The following is a 25108-nucleotide window of genomic DNA, read 5'->3' as shown; positions in this document are numbered from 1 at the left end:
TCTGCCTCATTAACGAGCAGTAATTTCTGGCTGTCGTCATCGCTGAGACGCGCGGTAGCTCCTCCCTCCCTGATAACGACCGGCCTGAACCTCTGTGGTCCGGCCACCTGGCGAGACGGATTCTCGCTCACAAGAAATCCATCTGTCTCGTAAGGTTACATAGTTTCCGTGTGCACTGTACATGAGACAAAGGACACTGGAGGCAAGACTCACCGAGGGCCTCAGAGTCTGTCCCAGTCCGTGTTTTTTTTAAATTTAATGACACCTTCTACACTGTGAGTCAATATGTCACGTGTAAGACGGGATCTTAATCCCTTAAGTGTTTGATATGTTTATCACATTAATATTTCAGGCTCTTATAGATGTGAAAAATCGATCCGGTGTCGGGGTTGACCTTGGTGGTCCGAGGTACATTAGATCCTTGCACAGCACCGGCGGTCTTTAGCCGCCAGCAGCGGAGCGCGTACCAGCAGAGCCATGTGGCAGCGCTATTAATAAACCCTGTAGTGTTGCACAAATGCTGCAAGGTGTTCCCCTGTGTGACCCTTTTCCTCGGCCCCGTCCATATTCTGTGTCTTACACTAACTAACAGGCCGCGGGGGCCAGTACACAACTCCGCTGCCAACGAGTTTGTTGTCCCGCTGTTTGTCCTCGTCACCGGGATCTTGTTTTCACGACGCCAGATGAAGAAGAGCGAGACCCTCGTGGTTTAAAGTGTCCCCTCTTGTTCCTCTGGAGAAGCTGGGATGTGTTATCACAGCTGTGTCACAGCGGTACGAAACCGCTCAGCTGCGTCACATTCGATCTCACCGACAACAGCGAGGGCTCAGAAAACATAGCCTACCTCATCATCACTTGTTAGTTTGCTGATTCACAGCCCCCTGCAGGAGATGGTTATTTCTTTTTATTATGATGATGTTGGTTTCTCAGGGAGCAATATGAGCTGCGGGTGAATTTATGTTTCTGCTGCTCTCCTCTGACAGATCCCAGCGCCAGTCAGACCAGCTCGGAGGAGAAGCTGAACCACGAGGCTCAGGAGCTGGAGAAACGACTGAGCATGCTCTCTCACAGGAGCAGCACAGGTAGAAAAAGCTGCACCTGTTTCACTCAACTTCATGCTGCTCAGAGCTACGCTACGGTTTCCCTCATCAAACTCATTAAATACACAATCCAACAACTCCAAAACGCTCTTGTGGACAAGTTGTGACCTGAACATTCACCACGCTATGAGATAACAGAACGTTACGAAACTGAGTCTTTTTCAAGGTAAATTCATGCAAAACCGCTGATGCACGTTCCTGTCAGGGGCAGTTTTCCAGCAAGCAGTCTCTGCATTTGCCTCGAAAACAACTCTGTCTCGTAACGTTCCGTTATTACCTCATAGCGTGGTGAATGTGCAGGTCACAACTTGTCCACCAGAGCGTTTTGGAGTTGTTGGATTGTGTATTTGATGAGGGAAACCAAGAAATCCCATGACCCTCCATACTGTAGCTCTGAGCAGCTCACGGCTCAGCTCCGCCGTTCTACAAATAGCTTGCACCGACAATTAAAGGTAACGAACCTACTACTATGACTATAGGGATTATGGCAATGGGCCAATTTGCCAAAATGTTGAACTACCCCTTTAAATGTGGATCCTTTAATACAGAATAGTCCCAAAGCATATATAATCATTCTCTCACTGCAGAGAGCCTTTTCCCCCTCCAAAGAGTTCAAATGATGAATTAGCTTTTAATAATGTTGTACTTAGGTTTAAATTAAGTTTGCAGACTTGACATTATTCACACAGGTGATATATTGTTCCTATTATGTGGAGAACACCAGAGAGAGAGGCTGCTGAGGGAAAACAAGCCTAATAACATTATGAAGCTTTAATATGTGTTATTGATGAAAGTCGTGTGTTTCCTGCTGACGAGATTTAATTTCTCCGCAGCCTCGTCCACGTACTGCCCGTCCGCCGGTGGAGACGACCGCAGCATATCCGGCTCCTCGGACGCCTCGGACACCAGCCAATCGGACTGCAGCATCGGCAGCCGGCTGGCCATGTGGACCGAGCCGGCCTCGGCCCCGTCGGACAACGTCGGCCACGTCGCCGCCAAGGTGACGCTGCAGAGCGTGGAGAAGCTGTCGGTCAGCCAGGGGGCTGGTGGTCGGCCTCCAGCCAAGCCTCTCCGTCAGCTTCAGGAAATCGGGCGTCAGAACTCGTCCGACAGCGGCATCGCCACCGGGAGCCATTCCTCCTACTCCGGGAGTTTCTCCTCCTACACAGGCAGCCTGGATATCACCTCCGGGGAGGAATATGGGTCGGTTTTCAGCCTGCCTCCACATTTGGCTCAAGACCTGAGCCCTTGTACGTGCCCCACTGTTCCCGGACACGAGTACCAGGCGCCAACATCACTTAGATATCTCTATGACTCTCCCAAAAATCTTTTACAAGGGGGAAATGTGGGTGCCAAAGACACTGAACCCCCCACAACAACTACAGACACGTCTGTGCAGACAGGTCTCACAATAGAGACGGTAAAGCCGGATAAAAGCAGCGTTACGACGTGTGAGCATCACTCAGAAACATCTGAAAGACAATCACAGAGTGAGCGCTCATCACAGGGCTCAGCAGAGGCGAGTAAAAAAAACAAGGTGGTGCCCCCCAGTGAGCACCCTGACCCCTGTCACATCTGCAGCTCTTTCACATCTGTCCCCAAAACCATCATCACCATCTGCTCAGTGTGCGGTGGATTTAAGGTGAGTGTTTGGACCAAAGCTTCTTGTTAACTTCTTGTTTTTTTGTATTTTGTATTTTATTTTATTTTTCTGCACAAACATATCATTTAAAACAATTTAACAATTATTATGATTCGGATGTGCGAAGGAGAGGTATGAAACACGAGAGGGCTTATATGAAAACCTCACCCATGAAGACAATAATCAAACATCACATTTGTTACAAACTAGGGCAAAAAATAAGAAACAATGAAATGACATTACTCACAGAGATAAATGTTGAGTTTTATCTTAAAACAAAAATGTAATATCATCTTTCTTGGTCAGACGGTCTCCGTTGTGTAACCTGCTGTCGTGTAGCAGCAGTTTGTGCGAGCAGGCCTGATCATCACTCTATCATCTGTTCTGTGGCTCGCTGTCAATATGACCTTTGTGCTATGGAGCGGGCTGACGGCGATGCCGCTTTGCATTTGGTGTCAGAACAACGAGCAGGCCCACGGCCCATCTGGCTGACGACTTAAGTGTTTGAGCAGCCAGTCGAGGTTGACGCTGTCGTTGTGTCCAGCAGATCTGGGCCTTGTGGGTTGTGAAAGGAGTCTTCTCCATTTACAACAAGTCCGTTGCTGAAAGATTCAGAGTTTTCTGGTGTTTTATGAGCGTTGTGCATGTAAACTGAACTCATCAGGTTTAATCAGGTGTTTTTATTTATCGATAAGCTGCCAATTGAACTCATGATGAGTTGCTTTACTGGTAAAGTCTGAGTCAGTCTGAGCTTTGAGGTCTTTTACCCATGTTGTTTCTTTAGGTGATGCTGATTCTGAGCACGATCGATCTTGGTTTTAAGGCAGCAACTAATTTTCATTATCGATTAACTCGCTCATTATTTTCTCAACAGTTTGATCCGAAAAATGTCAGAGGATAATTAAAATCCCCATTAGAGTCTCCCAAGTTCACGTCGCTTGTTCTGCAACAATTGATCTATCATTAGATATTTATTGACAACTATTTTGATCACTGGGTAATCTTGTAAATAATTTTTGAATAATATAAAATATTCACTTTTAAAAAGTTTGAACCTGAGATTAAACTTTGGAATCACTTGAATGACTAATTTGTTATCAGTGTGATTACATATTAATTGGATGCCAATCAGTTAATAGTCTAATTACCTCAGCTCTACTTTGCCGCTTTCAGTCTGTCATCTCAGTGAGAGATGTATTTTAAACCAGTTGCATGTTTGAGATGTTTCCTGCTGAATGTTGCATTATTCATTCACAAATAAGAGATGATTGACAACTTAACTATTTAACAGATGATTTAAAGTAAAAATCTTCCCTCATTTGTTGCACAACAACTCTTAACTGTTGAGTATAACATTATTTTCTTTACCAATAGTTATGTTTGTTCATGTCAGTCGGTGTATTGAACTCACAGCTCCACCTGCTGGTGGTGCATTTAGTCTGGGATGCAAATTGCATCTGATTAACTTTTCATGTGTTTCTGGATAAAGTATGTCTCCTCTTTGTTCCCTTCAGTCTGTCTCCGGTGAGCTAAATTTAACATAACTTATTGGCCAGAAGCTGATGGATCAGGCTTTGGAGGGCATTTATCACCCTCAGCCTCGGCTACACAATCCACCCCTGTGGTGTTTATCGGCTCCCTGTTAAAGGGCTGGTTCAAAACAAAAGAGCATGAGAGGCATAACTCAACACATGTCAATTCACATATTGGAGTATATTTATAAATGCATGAAAGTCATTTTATCATAACTAATACTCATATAATTTGCAATGGATCTCATTGTACATCAGTCATACACATTCAGATTCATGACAGCTGTTGATGGGAAACATAAATATGAAAATAGACACACCTACTGTGGCAAATTTATAGAGGATAAAGCTGTCAATAATCTAAATTATATATTTACTATGGATCCTGTTAACAAGCGTTGACTGATTAGAGTGGTTTTACTGGGTCATTGAGCTCCACTATTGTTCATAAACTAATAAAAAAAACTATTAAAAACACACTAGAGCAACAAACGTGCACAAACTCTCTAAAACATGCACAATTTATTCTTGTTTTTATAAACTCTGCTCAAAGTTAGCCTTTTCTTAAAATGAAACAATATATTAAAAACCCACTTATATAGATTTACATAATCAGAGGAACCTGTTGTGAGAGTTATAGACGTCAGAAAATACCATGATAAGAACTTTTTGGGTGTTTTGGTCTTTTCATGGGTTTACAATAAAAAAAAATTATAGTCTGATCATTGCCAGCCTTTTCCTTTTTAGTGCCTCCTATATAAAACACCAGCTCAGATGTTTGCTCAGTGTTTGTATTTAATTAAAGCATCAATGTGAGGCAGTTTGCATAAAGCACCAAATGACTTTATTTCCATTATAATTTCACAGGGGACACCGTGCATCCCTGCAGGTGGTTCAGTGACAGCAGTCGTACCAGGTAAGTGTAATCAGCTGAAATATTGCATGATCGCATGACTGCATGTGTTTTCTTTGGCTTGCATGACCAGAATTGAAGCACGGTTGTACGCAGCAGCAGTGATGCAACAGCCGCAGCTCGCTGATTTGATTTGGGACAGAAATCAAAGTGTGTTGAAGGATTTTTGCCTCCAGAACATCATCTTTTACAATTCAGCAGATCAAAGTGTTGACAAATCATCATGCGGACCCAGCGCTGCCATTAAACACAGCAATGCAGAGAGGAAAATGCAGGAGAAGTCCAGGGCCTCTCCTGGCTCGGGAAGCATCCTCGGGACGATTGAGGATTCGCCGCTGCCAAAAAGAGGAAGAGAGAAATTAGCCAGCCTCTTAGCTGATCTGCTCGGCTTTCCAAGTGCGGATCGGCAGCCAGAGGCGAAGACAAATGGACTCAACTTGTATGAGTCAATGAGCCCGGCTTTTGGAAATGAGCTCAGATCCGCACCGACCGGCACCTGTGCACCATTACAAGACCCACAGCAAGAAGGAAGAGCTGTCATTTATGAAAACTGTCTGAAGTGTCTAAGAGACCACTGCCAGCCTCCTCCTCGGGTCCTACCTGCTGAAATGTTCCGCAGCAGGAACATTTTCGCTTCGCGAGCGTTTCCGCACCTGAAGAGAAGCCAAGAACACGAAGGAGCCGTTAATGAGGAGCCGCTCGGTCCAGCTCACTGTGATGGATCACACAGCCAGGACGGCCGGTGTCAGTATGAAGAGATGAATGGTCGCTCAGTGACCAGTGAAGGTAAGAGGCCTCTTCACCAGCTTCCTCTTCGACTGATAACAAAGCCTCAGCGATGCCTTTGGTGTCTTCCTCTTTCCTCCTCTGTCCTCTGAGACAAGTCTTTTTTGATTCTGACCTGCTCCTCCTCTTTGTCATCAAAAAAAACACACACACACACACATTTTTCCTCTTGGCTTCTTTTGTTTTATTAACTGCTTGTTTTCTCTTCACACTCTGTGATGTTTGTTTAGTGCTGCAGCTGAGCACTTTGAGTTCTCTGGAAACTACAGGGAATAGAAGTTACTGCAAAGTTTGTAAAACTCAGAGATGAACTCCTGACTGGTGGATATTGAAGAATGACAAACTTTCCTCACACTTTCTAACAAGGCCGTTGTTATAAATGGGTTTACTAAAACTTTGAGGTTCTTTAAGGTTCCTCTGACCGACTGGGCCACGTGAGCCGTCTCCTTCTGGAGTAGGGCTGCAGAGATCCCAATCAAACTATCACTACTTATTAAGCATTTATTGATGGACCATTAATATTTATAACACCTTTGATGCCAAATATTTTTTACAACTAAAGTTGTAATTCTGTCTTTCTTTTCAATTATAACCCATATAATCCAAGAAGAGCCAAATTTAATTGTCAGTAAAGGCTGCTTTAGAGTTTTTTGCCTCTTAAATGAGAAGAAATCACAGGAAAAACCTGTCAAAAATGTGTTTAATACAACCCAGAATGTAATAGTTTGTAGAAGTCAAACTGTGGTCAAGAGAAATTCTTAAGCAAAGATTGTCATGAGTTTATGTGGAAAAAAATTGATACCGTACATCTCTTTCTTTTTTCCATTGACAGTAATCTGTTATTGACCTTAAAAATCCACCATCAGCTGGGCTGCAACGTTAATGCCACTGTCTTTAGAATAGGATTAATGTCAGATTATATCATCAATGCTGATGAAGCTGTTAAAATAAAATATGAAGCTTTTTTTTTCCAGATGATGAAACTGAAAGTAACAGTGGTTGTTTTTTACACTAAACTTTCAGCAGCATGTCAAATTTCTCTACCAGCATGCAGACTTGTATGTACTTTACATTAGCTGTGATTAATACATCCCTTATTCCCAGCAGCAGGCAGCGGAGGGATGCTGTTTTCCCATGTGTAATAGTTTTGTGGTTTTATGAGATGACAGATCAATCCACTGTCATTTGTTCCCATCAGTGGATCTGCAGGAATTCATGCATTTATACCCAGAGTGCACTCGGTCTGCTTTGATTCACAAATGGATTTCAAAACCACAGTGTGGGATTATTTCCTCTGCTGGCACAAAAAAAATGCAGTTTTGTTTCATATATTTAAAACACACTATATTTTTTTCATTCCCACCAGACAAAAGGCTTAATAGCAAAGAGGAAAGACGCAGAGCTGATCCTGCTTATGAGATCATGGAGAGTCGGGCGCCGGAGAGAAGCTCCGAGGTAGGCCAATCCAAAACTCTAATCCGCTTTATGCTATCAACCGCTCACACATTTTGACTGTGTATCTCATTGTGCTACGAGTTCAGCTAAACATTTTTTGGGGGTAAAGGTCTGATATCACGGGAGCACCAATTAATAGGGATTACGGAGAAGGAATAACGGCTTATAAAGCGGCGCAAGTGAAAAAGTCGTAAGAGCAATATCCGTAATTGAACAAGAGGAAGTTTGTTCACTCAGCGTTTTGAGAGAGGTGTCCGGCTAATTATCCCATCTGTGGATAATCCGAGCTTCAGTGTGATCGTGTGGTGAGAGAGACGTGTGTTGTCCTCGGAGGAAGACCATTCAGCAGGAAAAGATCAGCAGCAGTTGGACAATATGACCTGAATGCTGTGATGCTGCTTTCTGTTGTTTCATGGAGGTGTTGATAGAGGCTGTAGTAGTTTGTAGGTTAGTGTCTCCTCCCTTCATAGAAGCAGTGTATTTACAGACCTGTTAGTTTTATCTACGTGTACATAATTTTTTTATATAGTGAAAATGTGACTTTTGAAAATACTTTACTATATTATATTTACTTCTTGCACTGGCTGCATAGATTCAGATGCTTTAATTGTCCCACTAAATTGCCCTCAGAGGGGCAATTCAGTTCTTACAGTCACCGACTTAACAAGACAAACATTTGTACTCACATTATCAAACAAGGGAGCACAATATGTGGCAAGGAGGGAATAAAAAATGCAAATAAGCTTGAATAAAAACCAACTTAAAAGGAAAAAAAACAGTCAGGTAAATGAAAAAAGTGCCTAAGTGTATTGCACAAGTGTGTTGGTCTGAACTGGAGTAAGTGCCTGAGTAAATTACACATGGAAAACCTACTTTGCAGCTTAATGGCTTAAAATCACTGTTTTCGGGTTCCCATTTTGTACTAATAGGTTCAGGTTTTTGGAAGTGTGGATTTACAGCTGTGCCTGCCTACAGTGGGTCAGTGTGCAGGCACCAGGGTTATGCTGTGCAGATGATTTCATAGTTGATGTGCCTCCTCAAAAATGGAGTAGTGCAGTAAATGATAGGAAGACAAGCAGAGGGGAAACCACATGGAGACCACAAGAACTGTGATTGGCCGCTTGTGTTTTCCTCTGCAGGCCTGTGGTGCCAGTGATGAGAGTGTAGACAACATTAAGAAACTCTCTGGAGTCTTTTCACTTTCAGACACAGACACTGCTCAGTACCATCACCACAATGTATGAACATAAACAGCCTTTGCACCACAGTAGTGTCTTACTCTGTAATGAGACATGATACAATATAATGTCACAAGTCACCAGGATGTAACTCCACTTCTATAAATCATATCGTCTCACTGTCCCTGTGGATAAAAAGCATGATACGATCTGATCTTATAAAACACATGCACTTAGCTTTTATGGGTGAAATTGGCTCCTAAACTATAAATCAACATCTATTCTACAGACGTCTATTTGTAGGACCACTGTTAACCCCTCAGGTCCACTGTAAATCCACCAACTGTCATCCCACCACAGTGTCCCAGTCTGAGCTCACTCCACAGCATCTACTGGATTAAAACCTGAGCTCTGAGAGTCATCAGTCACCACTCGTTACAGATATCCACAGTGTGACTAAAAACAGTCGTTTCACACCACAATAGCTGCACTTACAGAGTGGCCGTCTGGAGTCGGAGACTTTTATTTTGGAAGGCACGGCTGTCCGTCCATATTGATGAGACATCGCGCACAACGGCGTTTCCACATGTTAGACGCAGCCCTGAGCTCTCGGTGAATCCTGAATATCAGCCTCTGCCCGTAAATACTCCTGACGTATCCACCGAACTGTTGAGTCCTCGTCACACGTCTTATGTAATAAACGTATGTGGTGGCTACAGTCACTCACTGCAAATTAATATCAACAGTGCTCACTCTATGTGTGTGTTTGTGTGTGTCTCTTGCAGGCAGAGGGAAAAAAGTACGAGTTAATGGGCAGCTGTGGTCAGCAGAGGTTCCTTCAAGACTCTGAAGGTGAGTGAGGCTGACATCACCACATAATGAGGTTCAGTTTTTTAAACCCGACATATGCAGATTGTTGTCTCTCCTGCACAAATGCATTCTGTTTTCTTCCACAATGGACCGTTTCTTTTTTTCTTTTTTTTGTTATTTGTAAGTGCTCTGAGTGCTTCCAGCTGTGCATTACCCAGGCTTCCCACAATACCCGGGCCCCACTTACAGAAAGTGAATTAAATTGATGACTCATACACCTGAATCAACATAGCCACGAACGCATCACCTGCTGACAGAAATAAAATGTAGGAAATAGGAAATGGCACAGCGGCACGGTCAGGCAGGAATAACATTCACAAACTGACACCAACACCACGCAAGTTATGTTTCCTTGACTTTTTCCAGGCTAATGGACTGTGACATTGACAGGAAGATGTTTATAGAGTGGCTGCCTCCACATAGTACGTGCAGTGCTGCATGGGATTTTGCCTAGACAGTTGAAAAGAGAGAGAGAGAGAGAGAAAACTTTATTGATCCCAATGGGCAATTCAGTTTGCAGTTGCACCTAGCCAGAAAAAAGTAGTTTTCTTGCAATGTGACCAGAGTATGGTACGGTATAGTGATGTGGTATCGTTACATTTGAGTTAAATAATGATGCTTTTTTTTCCTTGAGAATAGATCATTTCTGCTGTTTTGAGTTTAATTTACAAAATCCTCACGGACCATGTCTGACGTGCATGTAGCTCAAGGCTCACATTGCTGAAGAATTTTTAAAAGTTAGCCCGGCTGTATTCCTTTTTTTAATATATATCAACAAATCCTTTGAAAAGACGTGTCAGTTTACAAAAAACTTTGCCGTCATGTCTGTGCCTCTCAGCTCCAGGACATTCGCTCCTGTTGAAGGTGTAAACTGGACAGAAAAAATATACATATCTGTTTAATAATGAATGAAAATCTGAACCAAAATGTGGTTTTATCCTCATGGTTATTAATTAAAGTGTCTCCCTTGATGTGTTTTTAATAGCTAATGATCAACGATGTAAGTCAGCGTGTAGTGTAGAAATGCAGTCTGTTGTGTTTCAGAGGGAGAGCTGAGTCCTCATGACAGTAGGAAAAACTGAATAATCATTAACCTGTTTCCTAAGCCACAGCCATGTTTCATAAATCAAGACTACTATTGTTATTTTTTCATAAGGGCTGTCAACCCAGTATAATATTTAATCTTTATTTTTACATGAGGATCCATAGCTTATCATGATTAATTATAAATTCATGATTAATTACAATTATACATTTATTATTTGTTAAAAATGTACATTTTTAACAAAGTGTATAATAAAATAATAATAACATTCAAATATGCTGCTTTATGCAAATGTAACTTTATGAAACATGAAAAAAAACTAATATTCTTCAGAAACCTTAAAAGACCTCACTGCATTTAGCATTAAAGAAAATATGCTCAAATAATAACATAACAGCATCATGTGACTGAGAACTGTTAGCAGAGACAGCAGCTGATTCATTTCCAGGAATTGATTCAAACTATGGGCCAGGTCAAAGGTCAACATATCGGAGTGTGTTAATGCTCTATTCAAATTGTGGTGTTTAAACACATTATGTATGAAATTTTGAGCTTTCAGTGTCTTTTAGCGTTACAAAGGGTTGAATTTGTGTTACGTCTCTGCTGCATCTCTGAGGATTGTGGAATACTGTCACAGCAGCATTAAGTGTTGTTACATGACCTCTGCAGGTTGTTACATACGATAATGTGATAAAGAAAAACTGAATCTTAGCTCTGTGTCTTGAACGTAATCAGAATTTATAAGAGTCACAAGCCGGGGGTTAAGTAGAGGTGACAGCTGGAATGACTTCCATTTTCGTCATCGTCAGATGAAGTGCGCACAGGTATGAGTCACATCACATGTCATCTGAGTTGCAATTAATGTCATTCAGAATAAAGGACCTGGTTCAGCGACCTCTCCTACTCCTCCTCGTCGTGAAGGCAGAGTGGCTCGCTGCCGAGCGAACCGTCGTTTCTTCATCTGCATTTTATGTAACCCCCGTAAACTTGAGTTACGCAAGAGCCAATTGTGTCGAGGGGAGACGCGCCGTATACGTAACCAAACAGAGTGCGCTGATGCGTGACGGGATACCTGCCCTGATGTGAGGTGAGAGGACAGTTGTCAGGGGACATTTGGCCACTTAAGCATCCCACACCCAGAAACATGCCCTCAGTCTAATGCACACCTGCTCTACAAAGTCCCAGCAGCTGTCACAATGTGGCACCAAACCCATCACTCATGTTCACGTAAGTAAACACACACACACACACACAGCTCTGCTCCCATGTCATCTCTCCCCATCATCCTGCCTCAGTAGGCAGTTAATGGACGGGGACGTGCAGGAGGTGGGCCAGGTCCAGCGGCTCAGGCTTGATGGCATTCGATCAAAATGTTCCTTGCGATGTTCAAGTATTTTTAAATCTCATATTAAAACAGCTGATTTAATAAACCAGTGCAGTCAGCAGCTAAGATTGATTATATTAACTTTTTTTAAGGTGCCACAGAGGTATGCAGACTTTTCTAGAGCAGAGGTTCTCAAACTTTTTCAACTCCAGAGCCACTGACAAATTAGACGAAGGACCCGCCCCCCATCTGATGAGAGTTTTGCTTGAAGATGCTTTATTACAGAAATAGTTTGAGATCCGTGTTAATAATAGTCTTGTATTCTGTCTGTGTGTTTTGCTGGGGACCCCCCAGGGACCCTTTAAAGAACCCCTGGGGGTCGGTGAACCCCGCTTTGAAAATGACGGTTGTACTGAAGGCATGAAGGTTTCTGTTCAGACACTTTTACCTTGGCACCACCTTGTCTTCAAGGCCTGACACACACCGTTCAATGATGGCAATTTTTCTGGTTCATTGCACACGACCCTGTGCAAGACGGTGGTGATGCTGATGACGCTCGACAGCCCCGTATACATTTTAAAGGATGTCATCCTGTGTGATGAATACCTGGGGAGTCGTAGTGCCTCGCTCTGTCCAGGAGCCATGAATGAACCTGAACCATTTGTTTTGTTCTGACTGAGTGACTGGTTTGGCTTTGTTCATTGATAAATTGATCGTCTGTGCGGATGTCACTCTGATTGTGATCTTCAAGCGTCATTTTGGAAAGTGGTAGCGATGAACTGCACTGGTCTTTTTTTCTCCAAACTTTCTAAAAATGACAGCCTGACAACAACGATGCTTTCTCTTTTCGTTCTTCACACAACTGCCACTTTTTGCTCGTAAAACACCATGACTGCCTTTGAAGATCAGATCTTATGTGTCATTATCCCCATTTGTTTTGCACTCTGCCTTTTGAGTGCTGCCTTTTAGCAGAGGTAGAAATGCTTTTGAGTGCAGGGACGACATACCATGGCCAACATCTCAGGGTCTCAGTCTTGTGTAGGTGTGCTGTTGTACGTGTCATTGTTATTGGGGGTAAAAACAATGTAGTTGACACTGGAGTGGCCTGGATTCAGTCTCTGGTAGTGATAACCTCTTGCTTGATTGTGCACATTTTCAACTGGGAAGCCAGTGAGGGATTAATAATTAGGTCTTTACATAAGCAGTGACTCATTTTGGCTGGGCTAGACGAAGCTAAGAAGCTAAAATAGTGTTGTTACAGTGAAGTTCTTGTAGTAAGATGCAATTGTATTCTTCATAACAAAGATTAGTGAGGTAACATTGCATAAATTTGGACTTGAATGTGTTGTAGAGGCAGTATGTTTTCAGTTTAACATCTGCCTGCTGCAGTAACATGTGAGGGATAAAAAAAACAAAAACAGTTTCAATGTGTCTCTTACCCTGAAGACACAGCCATCATTAGACCCATGTTTCCCTCAAACAGCAGTTGACGTTGAGTCCGGGTCACTGAGCTCTGCCAAGTTTTGTCCTCGGAGGCTTGACAAAGTGTATTATCGGAAAAAAGCCCCCCCAGCCTTGGAGCTGTGGGCAAACCCACCGTTGTAATGGCAGCCATTATGAAACACCACACTTCAGCCAGGGATTGGTGTCTGATCAATTAGGTATCAGGCCTCTTAGATGTTGCCAAAGGCCGCAACCACGGAGACTCTGCTGGCGTCTAATGGCCTCTCACTGATTGTACTAGTGTCCCCCGGGGTTCGTGCTTCTGAGCTGTGGGTAATGGCCGCTGCTGCTGCTGCCGCCGCTATTTAGAAACAGTTGATAGCAGGTGAATTATTTTTGTTAGAAAATACCCAGTATCGAACAGAGTCTACAGCACTGCATCTACGTCAATACAACACAAAGCTGGATCCAAATACATTTGATCTACTGGTGCAGGTGTATTGCACTGCAGCCATTGTGTTGTATAGATCCCTCATTAGTGTTTCCAGCTGCGAACGCCTTCAGCCGAAGTTCGTCCTCGGGTTGAAGGTTGACTGCTGCTGTTGGGATCGTCCAACACGTGGCAGTAAAATGTGTTTTCAGTGATCTAGATATGCTCTTTAATCTTCAAACGTCAGCACTTAATCAATAACAAACACAAGATAAGGTGAATGATGCTCACATCTGAAGTGTTTGTTTAAATATGCAATGCAGGTTTGCATCAGGTTTGCAGAGCTGGTATCTCCTCACCACTATGGTTTTAATCCAAATCTACATACTGGTGCTGGGCTTTTGAAGATGATAACAATGTTTTAACAATAAAAAACCTAATATATTGGAGGAGGCATTTTAGGACATTAGTGTTGAGCTCTAGAAGATGATGATGATGATTTAATCCATCTAAGAAAGAAAGTGATCCAAGTGGAAAGTTATATTTTTCACGTTACATACATTTCAGTATCCGTCCATGTTCAACTTCGTGAGCATATGAACTGTGTGTGTTGACAAACGTGTTTTTAAATCTCAAACTTTGAATTATAACCATGGCTGGATTTGCCTGTTTAGTACTTAAGCATGTAAAATGTGATTGTACACAGGTTTAAATGTTTGAACACTGGTAGGCTACTTTTTATTTGAGTTTCTGTTTGTTACATTAGAAAAATGTATTCCCAGGAGAAATGTCCTACTTCTCATTATTCACAGGAGAGAAATAAGTATTCAGGTTATACAGATTCCCGTATATCCTTGACTGTACTTTCCCCTCCTACTGAAGGTTGCAGCTGTTTGCTGGTGTGACATAAGCACAGGGTTACGTATGGCAGTGCTCAAACGTTCGCCTACTTTATGTGGTTGCTCAGATTCTGTATCAGCAAGATATCGAGGTAAGCAGCACTCATGCAGCCGGCTGTGAACTCCGCTCCGTACCTCTTTATCCCGGGTGGCTTTTAGGTTTATGACAGGTAAAGCCGACAGGGGCTTCCTGTTGTCACTGGAAACCATTCATCAAACACAATAAATTACAAGCCTAACGCACTTTAGGCAACGCTGTGGCTGTAATTTGTGTGTTTGACAGGAAAAGCTGTGGGTGAAGGCCACATTTCTTCTTAGTTTTTAGTTGTCACCTCTTTTTGCTGACTGCACAGTTTGATAGATGGATAGATCGGCCGAGCACCAGTGCATTTACACTACAGCCAGGCTGCCTGTTTTTCCAGTATGTTGTCAGGATGTTGAATGAATAATAGTGTTAAAAAGAATTGATTTGTTGATTTATACCAGCTGAGGTTGGTTGTTTTGTCAGTTTGGTTGGAAAAATCCTAGAAAAACTAGTAAAAAACAACCAGGATGTTTGTTGAAGACACATAAAACACCCTAGAAATTATTTCAAAGAGGTGGATCCGACACGGAGCTGTGCACACAGTTTGCAGCAGCGTGATGGACTTGACAAAATAGCTTGATGGTTTAATTAAAAGGGCAATAAGTTAGAGTTTTACTACCCCATGGCACAGAATGACTATAATGTATCTAATAATTTATCTCTGGGGCCTATGAGCTAATTATGCATAATTAGCCTCTGGGGGAAAAGGGCAATTCAGTGGGATACACTGTGTTCCAGTGCTGCCGCTGCTGCTGCTGCTGCTGCTGCTGCTGCTGCTGCTGCTGCTGCTGATGTCTTATCTGCTTCTGTGCTTCACTGCTGAAACTGAATATTGTCGCTTTGTGGCTGCATTTGAACGACTCTAATAAACACATGAGCCTCAAGAGTTGCTCGGCCTGGAGGGGAAGTCGTCCAGCTTTTGAATAAGGTTGTAATGACAAAGAATTAAAAATAACACCAGGCTTATCCTTTAATTCTTCGTCGTTATTATCTTTTAATTAAGGTCATGATGACAACAAAACAAATCCTGTTTGAAGTGATTGTTTAAAAAAAAAGCCAACACTTAGTCTTTATCTTTTCAATATTAACGAATCCCAAAGAGCCGTGATGTTGCGTTAAAGTGGGATTTTTAATGAAAATGATGTGAATACTTGTCTGTGTTGATCATCATGAAAGAATAATCATCCAAAAGTGCAAGTGTACATTTCTTTTATGGTTTTTTTTTGGCTGGATTTACAGTGTAACAGTATCAGGCTGCTACTACAGTGGGTACTAGTTTCATTTGGACGGTTTCACGCGAGATTCACGCGTGAGTCACGGGAGGCTCACGCGGATTTTTTGTGGAGGAGTAATTGTGTTTTCACCAGAAGCTGCAATGTGCCCAAACAACCGCCAGGTGGCATCTGTGAGCAGCAGAGCGCCTCTATAAGAGAGCAGCACGGAGAAGTGAACACGAATGGGGAATGCAATATAATAATAATACAGTAGCCTATAGTTTTTCCATGAGAAAAATGTAACGACGGCAGCTATACGTCTCACTCTCTTTTATCGATCCTCTTGTCAGCTCCAAACACACCCATCTGCACTGCGATTACGGACCACAGCGTGGTTTTCTACACAGCAGTTAATTAACTCAGTGGGTGATGCTGCCGGTGTGTTTTTAAAATGAGCCAACTACTGTAGGCTACAGTAGTGTTCATTCCCCACCTTGTTTGACTGAGAGTGTAGCTGGATGATTTCTCATGAATGAACGGGCAATAGCCTACCGTAAAACACCAAATGTAGGCCCGGGCGTTTATTTGCTTAAATCGCTCAAATCAACAGGCGTTTATTAGGGACCTGCGTTTATTTGGGACCTGCGTTTATTAATTGTGTTCAACCTGGACCTCCTTCTGGGGAAAGAGGCTTCACTCTGTGGCGGCATGCGGCGGTGGAATGATACGTGCGTTCCTCAAGGCATTACTAGCCTACAGCCGGGGCGGACTTGTTCTCTGTCTCGCTGACCTCCGCGGTCCTGGCCCGCACAGGTATCAGGAGACCCTTACTGATCCGCAAGTTGCAAAAACCCTGCGGACGCCCAGTCTCTCCACTCCTCTCCCCACTTCAGCAGCTGTGTTGGCTCGCTCCACCGTCCTTTTTTTTTTTGATTGAATGAAGTAGGCCTATAACTAATAATAATGCAACGTATAGCCTAACTAAATACGCGTATGAGTAATCAGAGAACAGTAGGCTGTTTACGCTACTTTTAAAAGTCATTTAAAACGAGGAGCGAGCCGAGCCGACACTGTGCAGCCCAGGACAGGTGCTGAAGTGAGGATGAGCGGAGTGTACAGACCGGGCAGGAGCAACCAGCCCAGAGGCGATCACTGATATAGCCTATATGTGCGGCTATATATACCGTATGTGTGTGTTTGTGTAATGCAGGGGTGCTTTAAAAGAAACACAGTTGTCTGGACAGCAGGCATTTTTCTCACAACCAACCTCAAAAGCGAGGGCAGGTCCGCCGAAGCATCATTCCGCCCGTTGTCTTTGTTGTCACTTTGTTGTCGCTCCACAGAGCGCACATGGCTACTTAATTATGCACGTGCTGACCATATATGGTTGTGAGGCATTCTGGGGGTGGAATATGAGGTGTGTTCATGTCCGCACCATTCTTGGGTCCGGTGTGATGTATCAATGGAATATTGCGGAGAGTTGTGCGTACGCACAGCTTGATCAGTGTTTCCCACAGAAAAAATAAATAAATAAATAAATGTGTCCACGGCACGTGTGTTTACGTGCGGGCACCGCACGCGAGAGAGGCGGCAGGTTGAGAGGCTGACTGGCGGAGATGAGAGATGGTGCATGGTTATTAAAAAAAAAACACCATCTCTGATCTCTGCCTGCACATAGACAGACACAGGTTCACATACAGACAGGGGCGCACGGCAAATGCAGCTGCAGCGCTACTAAACTAGAGCAACAGCAACTCTCATATTTAAATTGTGTTTTATATTGATTTCATATATTTCACTGATTGCAATTAGGCTATAGAATGCTAGTGTGTGTTTTATTGAAAGTGAGGCTATAGGTGAAAATCGCTACAGTGGGGTTTATATGCAGCGGTATGTAGGACCATAGACACATCAGCGACACATTAGCACCTTCATTTATCTCTGATCAATAGGTGTGCTTGTGGATACTTCACTCAAGTAGGCTACAGCCCTGCCCCCCACAGAACTTCACACAGCTGTTCAGTCAGCTTAGAAAAACCGGTTCTTACAATAGCTACCTCTCCTCACACTTTTCATAAGCCGGAGGACAAAACTGTAGGCTTCATTGTTTCGTTTCATTTCGTTAAGTGAAAATCATCTCTGAATTATGGAACTAAAAATAAAATAGGCCTATCTTTAAAAAAAAAGATCCTATGATATTTAGCCTAATTGCATTATTTTTATTCAAATGTGACTGAGACCTTTATCTACCTAAACAGAGGGTAACATGAATAAATATCCTGTTTTGTATTTTTCTGGAAACTGTTACATTATGTAACGTGACCGCGGCACCCCCCCCCCCCCCTCTCTCCCTCCCGAATTGGGCATATTATGATAAATATAACTGTAGATGAAAACAGTAATTGAAGAAAAAAATAAGCTATATAGCCTATTATATATAGTATTATATTATAGTATAAATGCCCAGAAATCGAATGTTTCATTTGTGTAAGTTGTAGCTTCAGAAACCATCACACATGGAAAAGTCACGGACTGAGAGACCTGTAGTTTTAATGTAAACAAAGTCATTTACGTAAGAAAAACACAAACGCCTGTGTGAGACCATCTGGGTGGTTCTAGTGTTAACATTAGCCTAATGAAGAATGAAGAAAACACGTTACAAATGAACTATGACCGGATTGACAGCAGAAACAGTGTGCACTTATCTCAAGGAAATTTAAATCGAATGCAACTGTAACTTGTAATCCAAGATGCTTCAGCCTCTTGGATGAGAGGTGAAACCTAGACAAATAACCAAGTCCAGTTGCATTCGATTTAAATTTCCTTGAGATAACTATGACCGGGAGTCCGGGACAAATGAGAATATTCACAGGCTTAGTGCATGTGCACACGCCGGCCGGAGTCAACTCGCAACAATGTAGCTTTCCCTCGATTAAAGTAGTTCTGTCATCTCCCACTTTGTACCGGATAAGAGACAGCACCCGACAGATATGCTAAATGTTTGGATGCAACAAAGTCACTGTTAACAAAATCAGCATCTAATCTGTCCCTTCAAGAGCAGCTGCTGACAGATGTGCATTATTGCTCCGCTCGTGAGTCCAGCAGCATCGGGTCCAGGCTGCTGGCACAGACGTAGCGATCGTGGGCTATGAGTGGATTGTTACATTCACCAGAACTTGCAGAACTCAAACAAACTACTCAAACTTGGAGCCACCCAGCCAGGCTACAGGAGAGATCAAAAATATGCAGGGGACCCCCAAAAGGCTGAGAACCACTGATCCTGTTGAACGTAGGCTACTGTAACCACTGTGAAACAATAAAACAACAACATTGATCTGATTGACCGGCGTAGCGGTCCCTCTCTCCATCCACTCTCTAGCTCTCTCGACCACAGCTGCAAATTAAGTACCTATGGCATATGAACAGCGCCACTCTCCATTGCAGCTACGTTGTGGTCAAACGTGGAATTACCCCCAAATCTTTTGAGCTGCATCTCAGTACGATGCTTCCACCTAGTGGCTACAGTGTGACCTACAATTTCACGCAACGCGTGAATCACGCTTTCCGTGAGGGAAACGTCCAAATGAAACTAGTACCCACTGTACACAGCCAAATCCTGTCAGTGGGATAAATCACTTGTTTGCTTTGGTCTCTTCAGGGGATTTCTGATTAAAAATAGATGCTCACACCTTCAGAAACAAAAAAACCTCACAGAAGTTCACCTCAGCTGAATTAACACAGTTTTGTTCTCTTATTCACAGGGGCAGTGTTCGTTTTCCCCCCCGAGGCTCCGCTGGCTGAGAGGCCGTGCAGCGAGGGGGTGACGTACGTGAATATTCCCGTTAGTCCCACGTCTAAGAAGCAGCTCAACTACATGGAGCTGGAGCTGCAGGAGCCGGGGCCGGGCGGCCGAGGAACTGTTGCACATCTACCAGCTCAGAGTAAGGATGCATCTGAAATAACCTCTGATAGGTAAAATTGGTTATCTCTGCAATTGTACAATTAGGGGTTAGGTTTAGGTAACATTAACATCATCACTGGGTCACTTTATCTTCTTTTCCTAAAATCCAGAGTCTTTCTAACTCAGTTTCTCTGACCTCTCACCAAGTTGCACGCACATAAATCGCTCGCTTCAAACCAACGGACACCATCTGTTCATGAGGAGCTGCACATTAGAGAGAGTTGATCATCAGCTCCTTATAACTTCTGCAAATTTTACTTTATTTATTTAAAGCAGATATCAGTGGAATGTTTTTGTTAATATAAGTCCTAAATAGTCCTATTTTCCGTCAGCAATCACTTACATGAAGTATTTCAGCCTAAACACGAGTCTCTCCGTCACTCTGCTCTGCTGTAACCCGAGGAGAAAATTTTCCTTGTGGGATACAAGTGTTATCCAATGAGGAGAGAGAACGGCATGAAGGGCTGTGTGTGCAGCCAAGGGATGCGCGTGAATGTGGTGACGTAGCACGAGGACCAATTGATGCCTGACAAGGGCGGGGGCTGCTAACTCATGGTGCGTTCAAAGAAACTCGTACTTTGTGTTTTTCCTTCCTGTGAAGTCATACCAGTTCGATCTGGTACGAGTTCACGGGTCGGAAGTTACGAGTGGCCGTTATAGGGAACTTTCACAGACAACAGGATGGTAAAAACACGAGCTACGGGTTACCTGGAACGCTACCAAGTCGTAGTTGTGACTTGAAGCTGTAACTTACGGTTTCAAAAGCCTGCCTTGAACGCAGCATTAGCCGAAACGGCCGTGAAGCTGATATCTGCTTTAACAAGAAATGTGCTTTCAAGAGGGATCACATGATATGATGGATGGTTACAATCAAAGAAAAACCCAAGACATGAATGAAAGGATAAAAGTTAAAGCAGAAGTAAGCGATATTTTTGTGTTAATATAAGTCTTAAATAGTTATATCTTCCGACAGCAATCACTTATATAGAGTGTTTGGACCGAAACACGGGTCTGTCAGTCACTCTGCTCTGCTCTGAGCCGAGGAGAAAACTTTTCTCGTATCCTACAAGTTTTATCCAATGAGGAGAGAGAACGGCATGAAGGGCTGTGTCTGCAGCCAAGGGATGCGCCTGAATGTGGTGACATAGGGACGAGGACCAATAGATCCATGACGAGGGCGGGGGCTGCTAACTCCATCGGCTGACAAGACGTTATGGTGCGTTCAAGGCAGCCCGTAACTCGTGTATTTCCGACCTGTGAAGTCATACCAGTTGGATCTGGTACGAGTTCACGGGTCGGAAGTTACGAGTGGCCGTTATAGTGACTTTCACAGGTAAAACAGGTCGGAAAAACACGAGTGGGTTGCCTGGAACGCTACAAAGTCGTGACTTGAAGCTGTAATTTACGGTTTCAAAAGCCTGCCTGGAACGCAGCATTAGCCAAAACGACCGGATCGCTTACTTCTGCTTTAATCAATAATAGTGTATGGAATCTGTATAAAATCATCAAATGAAGCAGTTATTATCTGTTTTATGGGACCCAAAACAATTAGAAACTTAACAGCACATGTGTCAGTGACATGTCATCAGAGCAGCTCTGTGCCATGACAGAAATAAACAGAGAATAGTTTCAGCTGCAGAAAGTTGGGCTGTGACTCAGGAACATCACATCCTCCAGTAGGACGGGTGGATGTTACAGTGGCAGGTGTTATAACAGGATGATGGTGGACGGGGAACTACATCCAGACCCCGAGGCAGCTGTTAGAGCGAGAGAGGAGAACGACTGACAGGTATTAGCTGCCGTGACGAGACGTGACAATTAAAATACCGAAGCCCACAAAACCTCTCAGTTGAATGGAGCTTCCAGCTGAGCCAGGGCGGTGGTGATATAATAAACGGGGAGCTCATTTTTTGTATACTCTTTTTAACAGAATCAATTATATTTGATATTCAGTGTTATATTTAAAGTGTGTTTCCCCGGGCGATCTGTTGATGATTGATTCGGCATGCCACGAAGTCTCTCAAACCTCATACATGCTGCTGATGAATGAATGTGTTGTTTCAATAATAGTTGATATCCAAATACCCTGGTGGGTTGTTTGATATTTAGGTCACATCAATGAGTGCTGTGTTGTTGTATACTACAGTATACGGACTGAATTGGCAGCAGCACACAAATAAGCACAAAACCTCATACTAATACACTACATTATACAATCGTCATACAGTTTGCTCGTATACAATGCTATTACATATTCTCATTAGTTTCTATTGACAGATTGACAAAGGTTTGAATTTAAAAGAAAATCCCCCTGACCTGATTAAACCGACCTGAAACGGCCCCGAGTTCTCGTCCTTGTTCTCGCTGTGTACAAGGTTTTTTATTAATTCTGTTTGTATTCTGTTTCTTCTCCTGTTAAAACCTGCAGACAGATACAAAAGAGCCAATTTCAGATCAGCCAGGATATCAATATCAAGTGAGGTGGAGGAGTCGCTTTAGAAACACAGATTGCTCCGTAATTCCATTTTACTCCATCAGTTTACGGGAACGATCGCGGCCCGATTTGGTCTCGTCTCACTAAAAGACAGCTGAGTCCTTGTCATCGGAGACGCGGGACGGAGCTGTAATTGACAGACAAGTCGGCTATTAGCGTCATTGCCCTCGGGAATACGAGGACCTCGCTCGAGCTCTGACACAAGAGAGGTTAATATCTGATGTCGGCAATACAGTTGATATTCTGGCAAGCGGGCTCATTAATCTGTCACCTGGGAGTGGGGGGGTGCGGTGTCCTATCTCGCCGCTGAAGGAGGGAGGGTCACAGGGCATTCAGATGACAGCTGTGAATTCACTGGTTCTAATGGGATCCACCTCCAGGGAGCATTGATGCATCGTGAGGAGCGGCCTTTTGATTTCCTCGACTTTTAACGGGAGTGTAAAACATAATTCAAACAGGAGGCAACAATACAGTGATGTGCATTTCGGTGACGTTCGTTCACATGCGACCGTGATTAAACCAAGACGTCTTTGCTTATTTGATTTTCACACAAGAGTGGGCATCAAATTATGTTAATGCCGGTGACGTGCATATGGAGAGGAGCGCACGTGAGGGGAATGTTAAAGGTCCCCAGCTGCACTCATTTGTATGTTCCTCTGCTGCGCGTGGTGACGCTCGGTCGCTTACCTCAAGCCGTCAGGTCCACACAGGGCACGGATCCACTTCACTTTGTTTGGACGTTAATTAGTTGTTAAAATTCAGAGTTTTTTTTTCTTTTCATGCGTGTGACAAGAATGTTAAAGAAAATTCTCCTTAAATTAGCAGAATTTGTTCTTTGGGCAACAAAATGACAAAATATTATCACTGATAGTTGTATTACATCCAAAGGAGGTCACAGAAAATCAGAACTGTTTCATATTTTAGAAGCTGGAGCCTGTGAATAAAACAGAAAACAGTTGCGAAATAAAGGAGGAAGGTGGCTTATATCCTCTTTGTTTGAGATTTAGATGAGAGCTCTGGCACTGCTCCTGTCTAAAACTGAGTGGAAACAGAGAAGCAGTTAGCAGCACGGCTCTGTCTGAAGGAAATAAAACCCACCAATATATTTAGACAAACATCTCTGCAGCTAATTAATGATCATGTTCTGTCTCGTTTTCGCTTTGTTCAGAAAGTGTTCTAAATGTTTGCTGCTGGTAGGCAAGAAATAGTCCAGCTCATAACTCTGAAAGACAACATCTCACACATATCACACTTCCAGTTGTGTATTAATTAAAAGGATAGTTCAACATTTTGGCAAATTCTCCTATTGCCATAATCCCTATAGTCATAGCAGTAGGTTCATTCCCTTTAATTATCGGTGCATGTTGTTTTGAGATCAGCGGGGCAGAGACGCAAGCTGCTCAGTGAACACAATGGAGGTGAACGGTACAGGTCCCCTGTCCCTCAAAACTCATAAAATACACAATCCAACAACTCCAAAACGCTCTCAGGGACAAGTTGTGACCTGCACATTCACCACACTATGAAATAATAATGTAACATTACGAGACTGAGTTGTTTTCGAGGCAAATGCAGCTGGAACTACATTCCTGACACGGCTGCTGGGCGGAGTGATTTCAAAAGAAAAAAATTGCTTCATTTGTTGTAATGTTACATAATTATACAAAATTATACTAAACTAGGCTAAGCTACCCTGCTGGTAGTGATAACGTCATATATAGGTGTTAATCTAACCGGAGTGGTATCGAACTTCTCATCTAACTCTTGTGAAGCATTCAAATGTTATGTCTTTGTCAGACAAAATTAAATATCAAGCTGATTTGTCTATGTGTCTCGACAGGGAAGAGCTCCACCAAATACGCCCAGATTGACATCACAGCCACAGAAACGGCCCACAAAGTGGGCACGCAGCACGCCCTGGGTCGACAGGAGGGCCTGCACACTCTGGAGCTACTACGCAAGGGGACGCCACATTGACTTCCTCATCGCTGAACTCATGATCTCAGTAGGACAAAGACATCAAAGTGAAAGGTTTGCCAAAAGTACAGCTCTGAGTTTTACTCTGAGACTCACCGAGCTGACTCTTCTGTTCCATCTTTTAATTTTTTTTTTCTCTTTAAGTCGGCATATACCCAAAATCCTAGCAAATGTCATCTGCACAGTGTCCGTGTTGTTTAGTTTCAGACCTGTTACTGTACTCGCTGAGCAACAGGAAGACGGAGCCTCCTTTGGCTCAGGAGGTTTGGCTCGGGATCAGGAGCAACATTTCAGTCTCGCTCTCCTTTGTGGACTTTGGGCATCTCATTAAGTGGCATTATGTCAGCACCGGAGCCTCGGGCAAACTTGGAGGAAGATGTGCCAGTCTTGAGCTGAGTCACCAGCGCCGATAAACCCCCAGAGCAGAGGCATTTCACAGCTCACTCCGTAATAACAAGCACTACGACGTTTTTTTGTCCTCATCTGGGAGAACAAGGCGGGGTGGTGGAGAGGGCGGGGGGAGTTGGACGATGATGTTTATTCACACTCACTTATTCCTCAGTGGTCAGTAATTGCACATCCAGCTATGCAGAACTCTTTATCAATGTATTAGGGGAAAAAAAGAAAAAAAACTTCATCCAGTCTTACGCCAAACGCTTCACATTTCAGGCTAGTTCACCATGACAAGATTTATGTTTGTTCACTGTAGAGCGGGCGAATCGATGGCTCTGGATATTCCTTCCATATTGCGCATGTTGAG

General features: G+C 43.2%; 1 protein-coding gene across 1 annotated transcript in view; it reads left to right on the top strand.

Moving 5' to 3' along the window:
- LOC311001602 (protein Dok-7-like) overlaps positions 1-24844 on the top strand; it is a 41705-nt gene extending 16861 nt beyond the window's left edge. The window contains exons 6-12 of the mRNA XM_083992705.1: positions 984-1082; positions 1934-2742; positions 5142-5190; positions 7340-7428; positions 9392-9458; positions 19678-19857; positions 24212-24844. Of these exons, the coding sequence (XP_083848831.1) occupies positions 984-1082; positions 1934-2742; positions 5142-5190; positions 7340-7428; positions 9392-9458; positions 19678-19857; positions 24212-24348 (1430 nt within the window). The 3' untranslated portion in view covers positions 24349-24844. The remainder of the gene's footprint in view (positions 1-983; positions 1083-1933; positions 2743-5141; positions 5191-7339; positions 7429-9391; positions 9459-19677; positions 19858-24211) is intronic.
- The last annotated feature ends 264 nt before the right edge of the window (positions 24845-25108 follow it).

Source organism: Trachurus trachurus (assembly GCF_905171665.1).
Source record: "Trachurus trachurus genome assembly, chromosome: 18".
Taxonomy (NCBI): Eukaryota; Metazoa; Chordata; class Actinopteri; order Carangiformes; family Carangidae; genus Trachurus; species Trachurus trachurus.
Note: the sequence above shows the minus strand (reverse complement) of the source record. Positions and strands in the feature narration are given on the sequence as shown.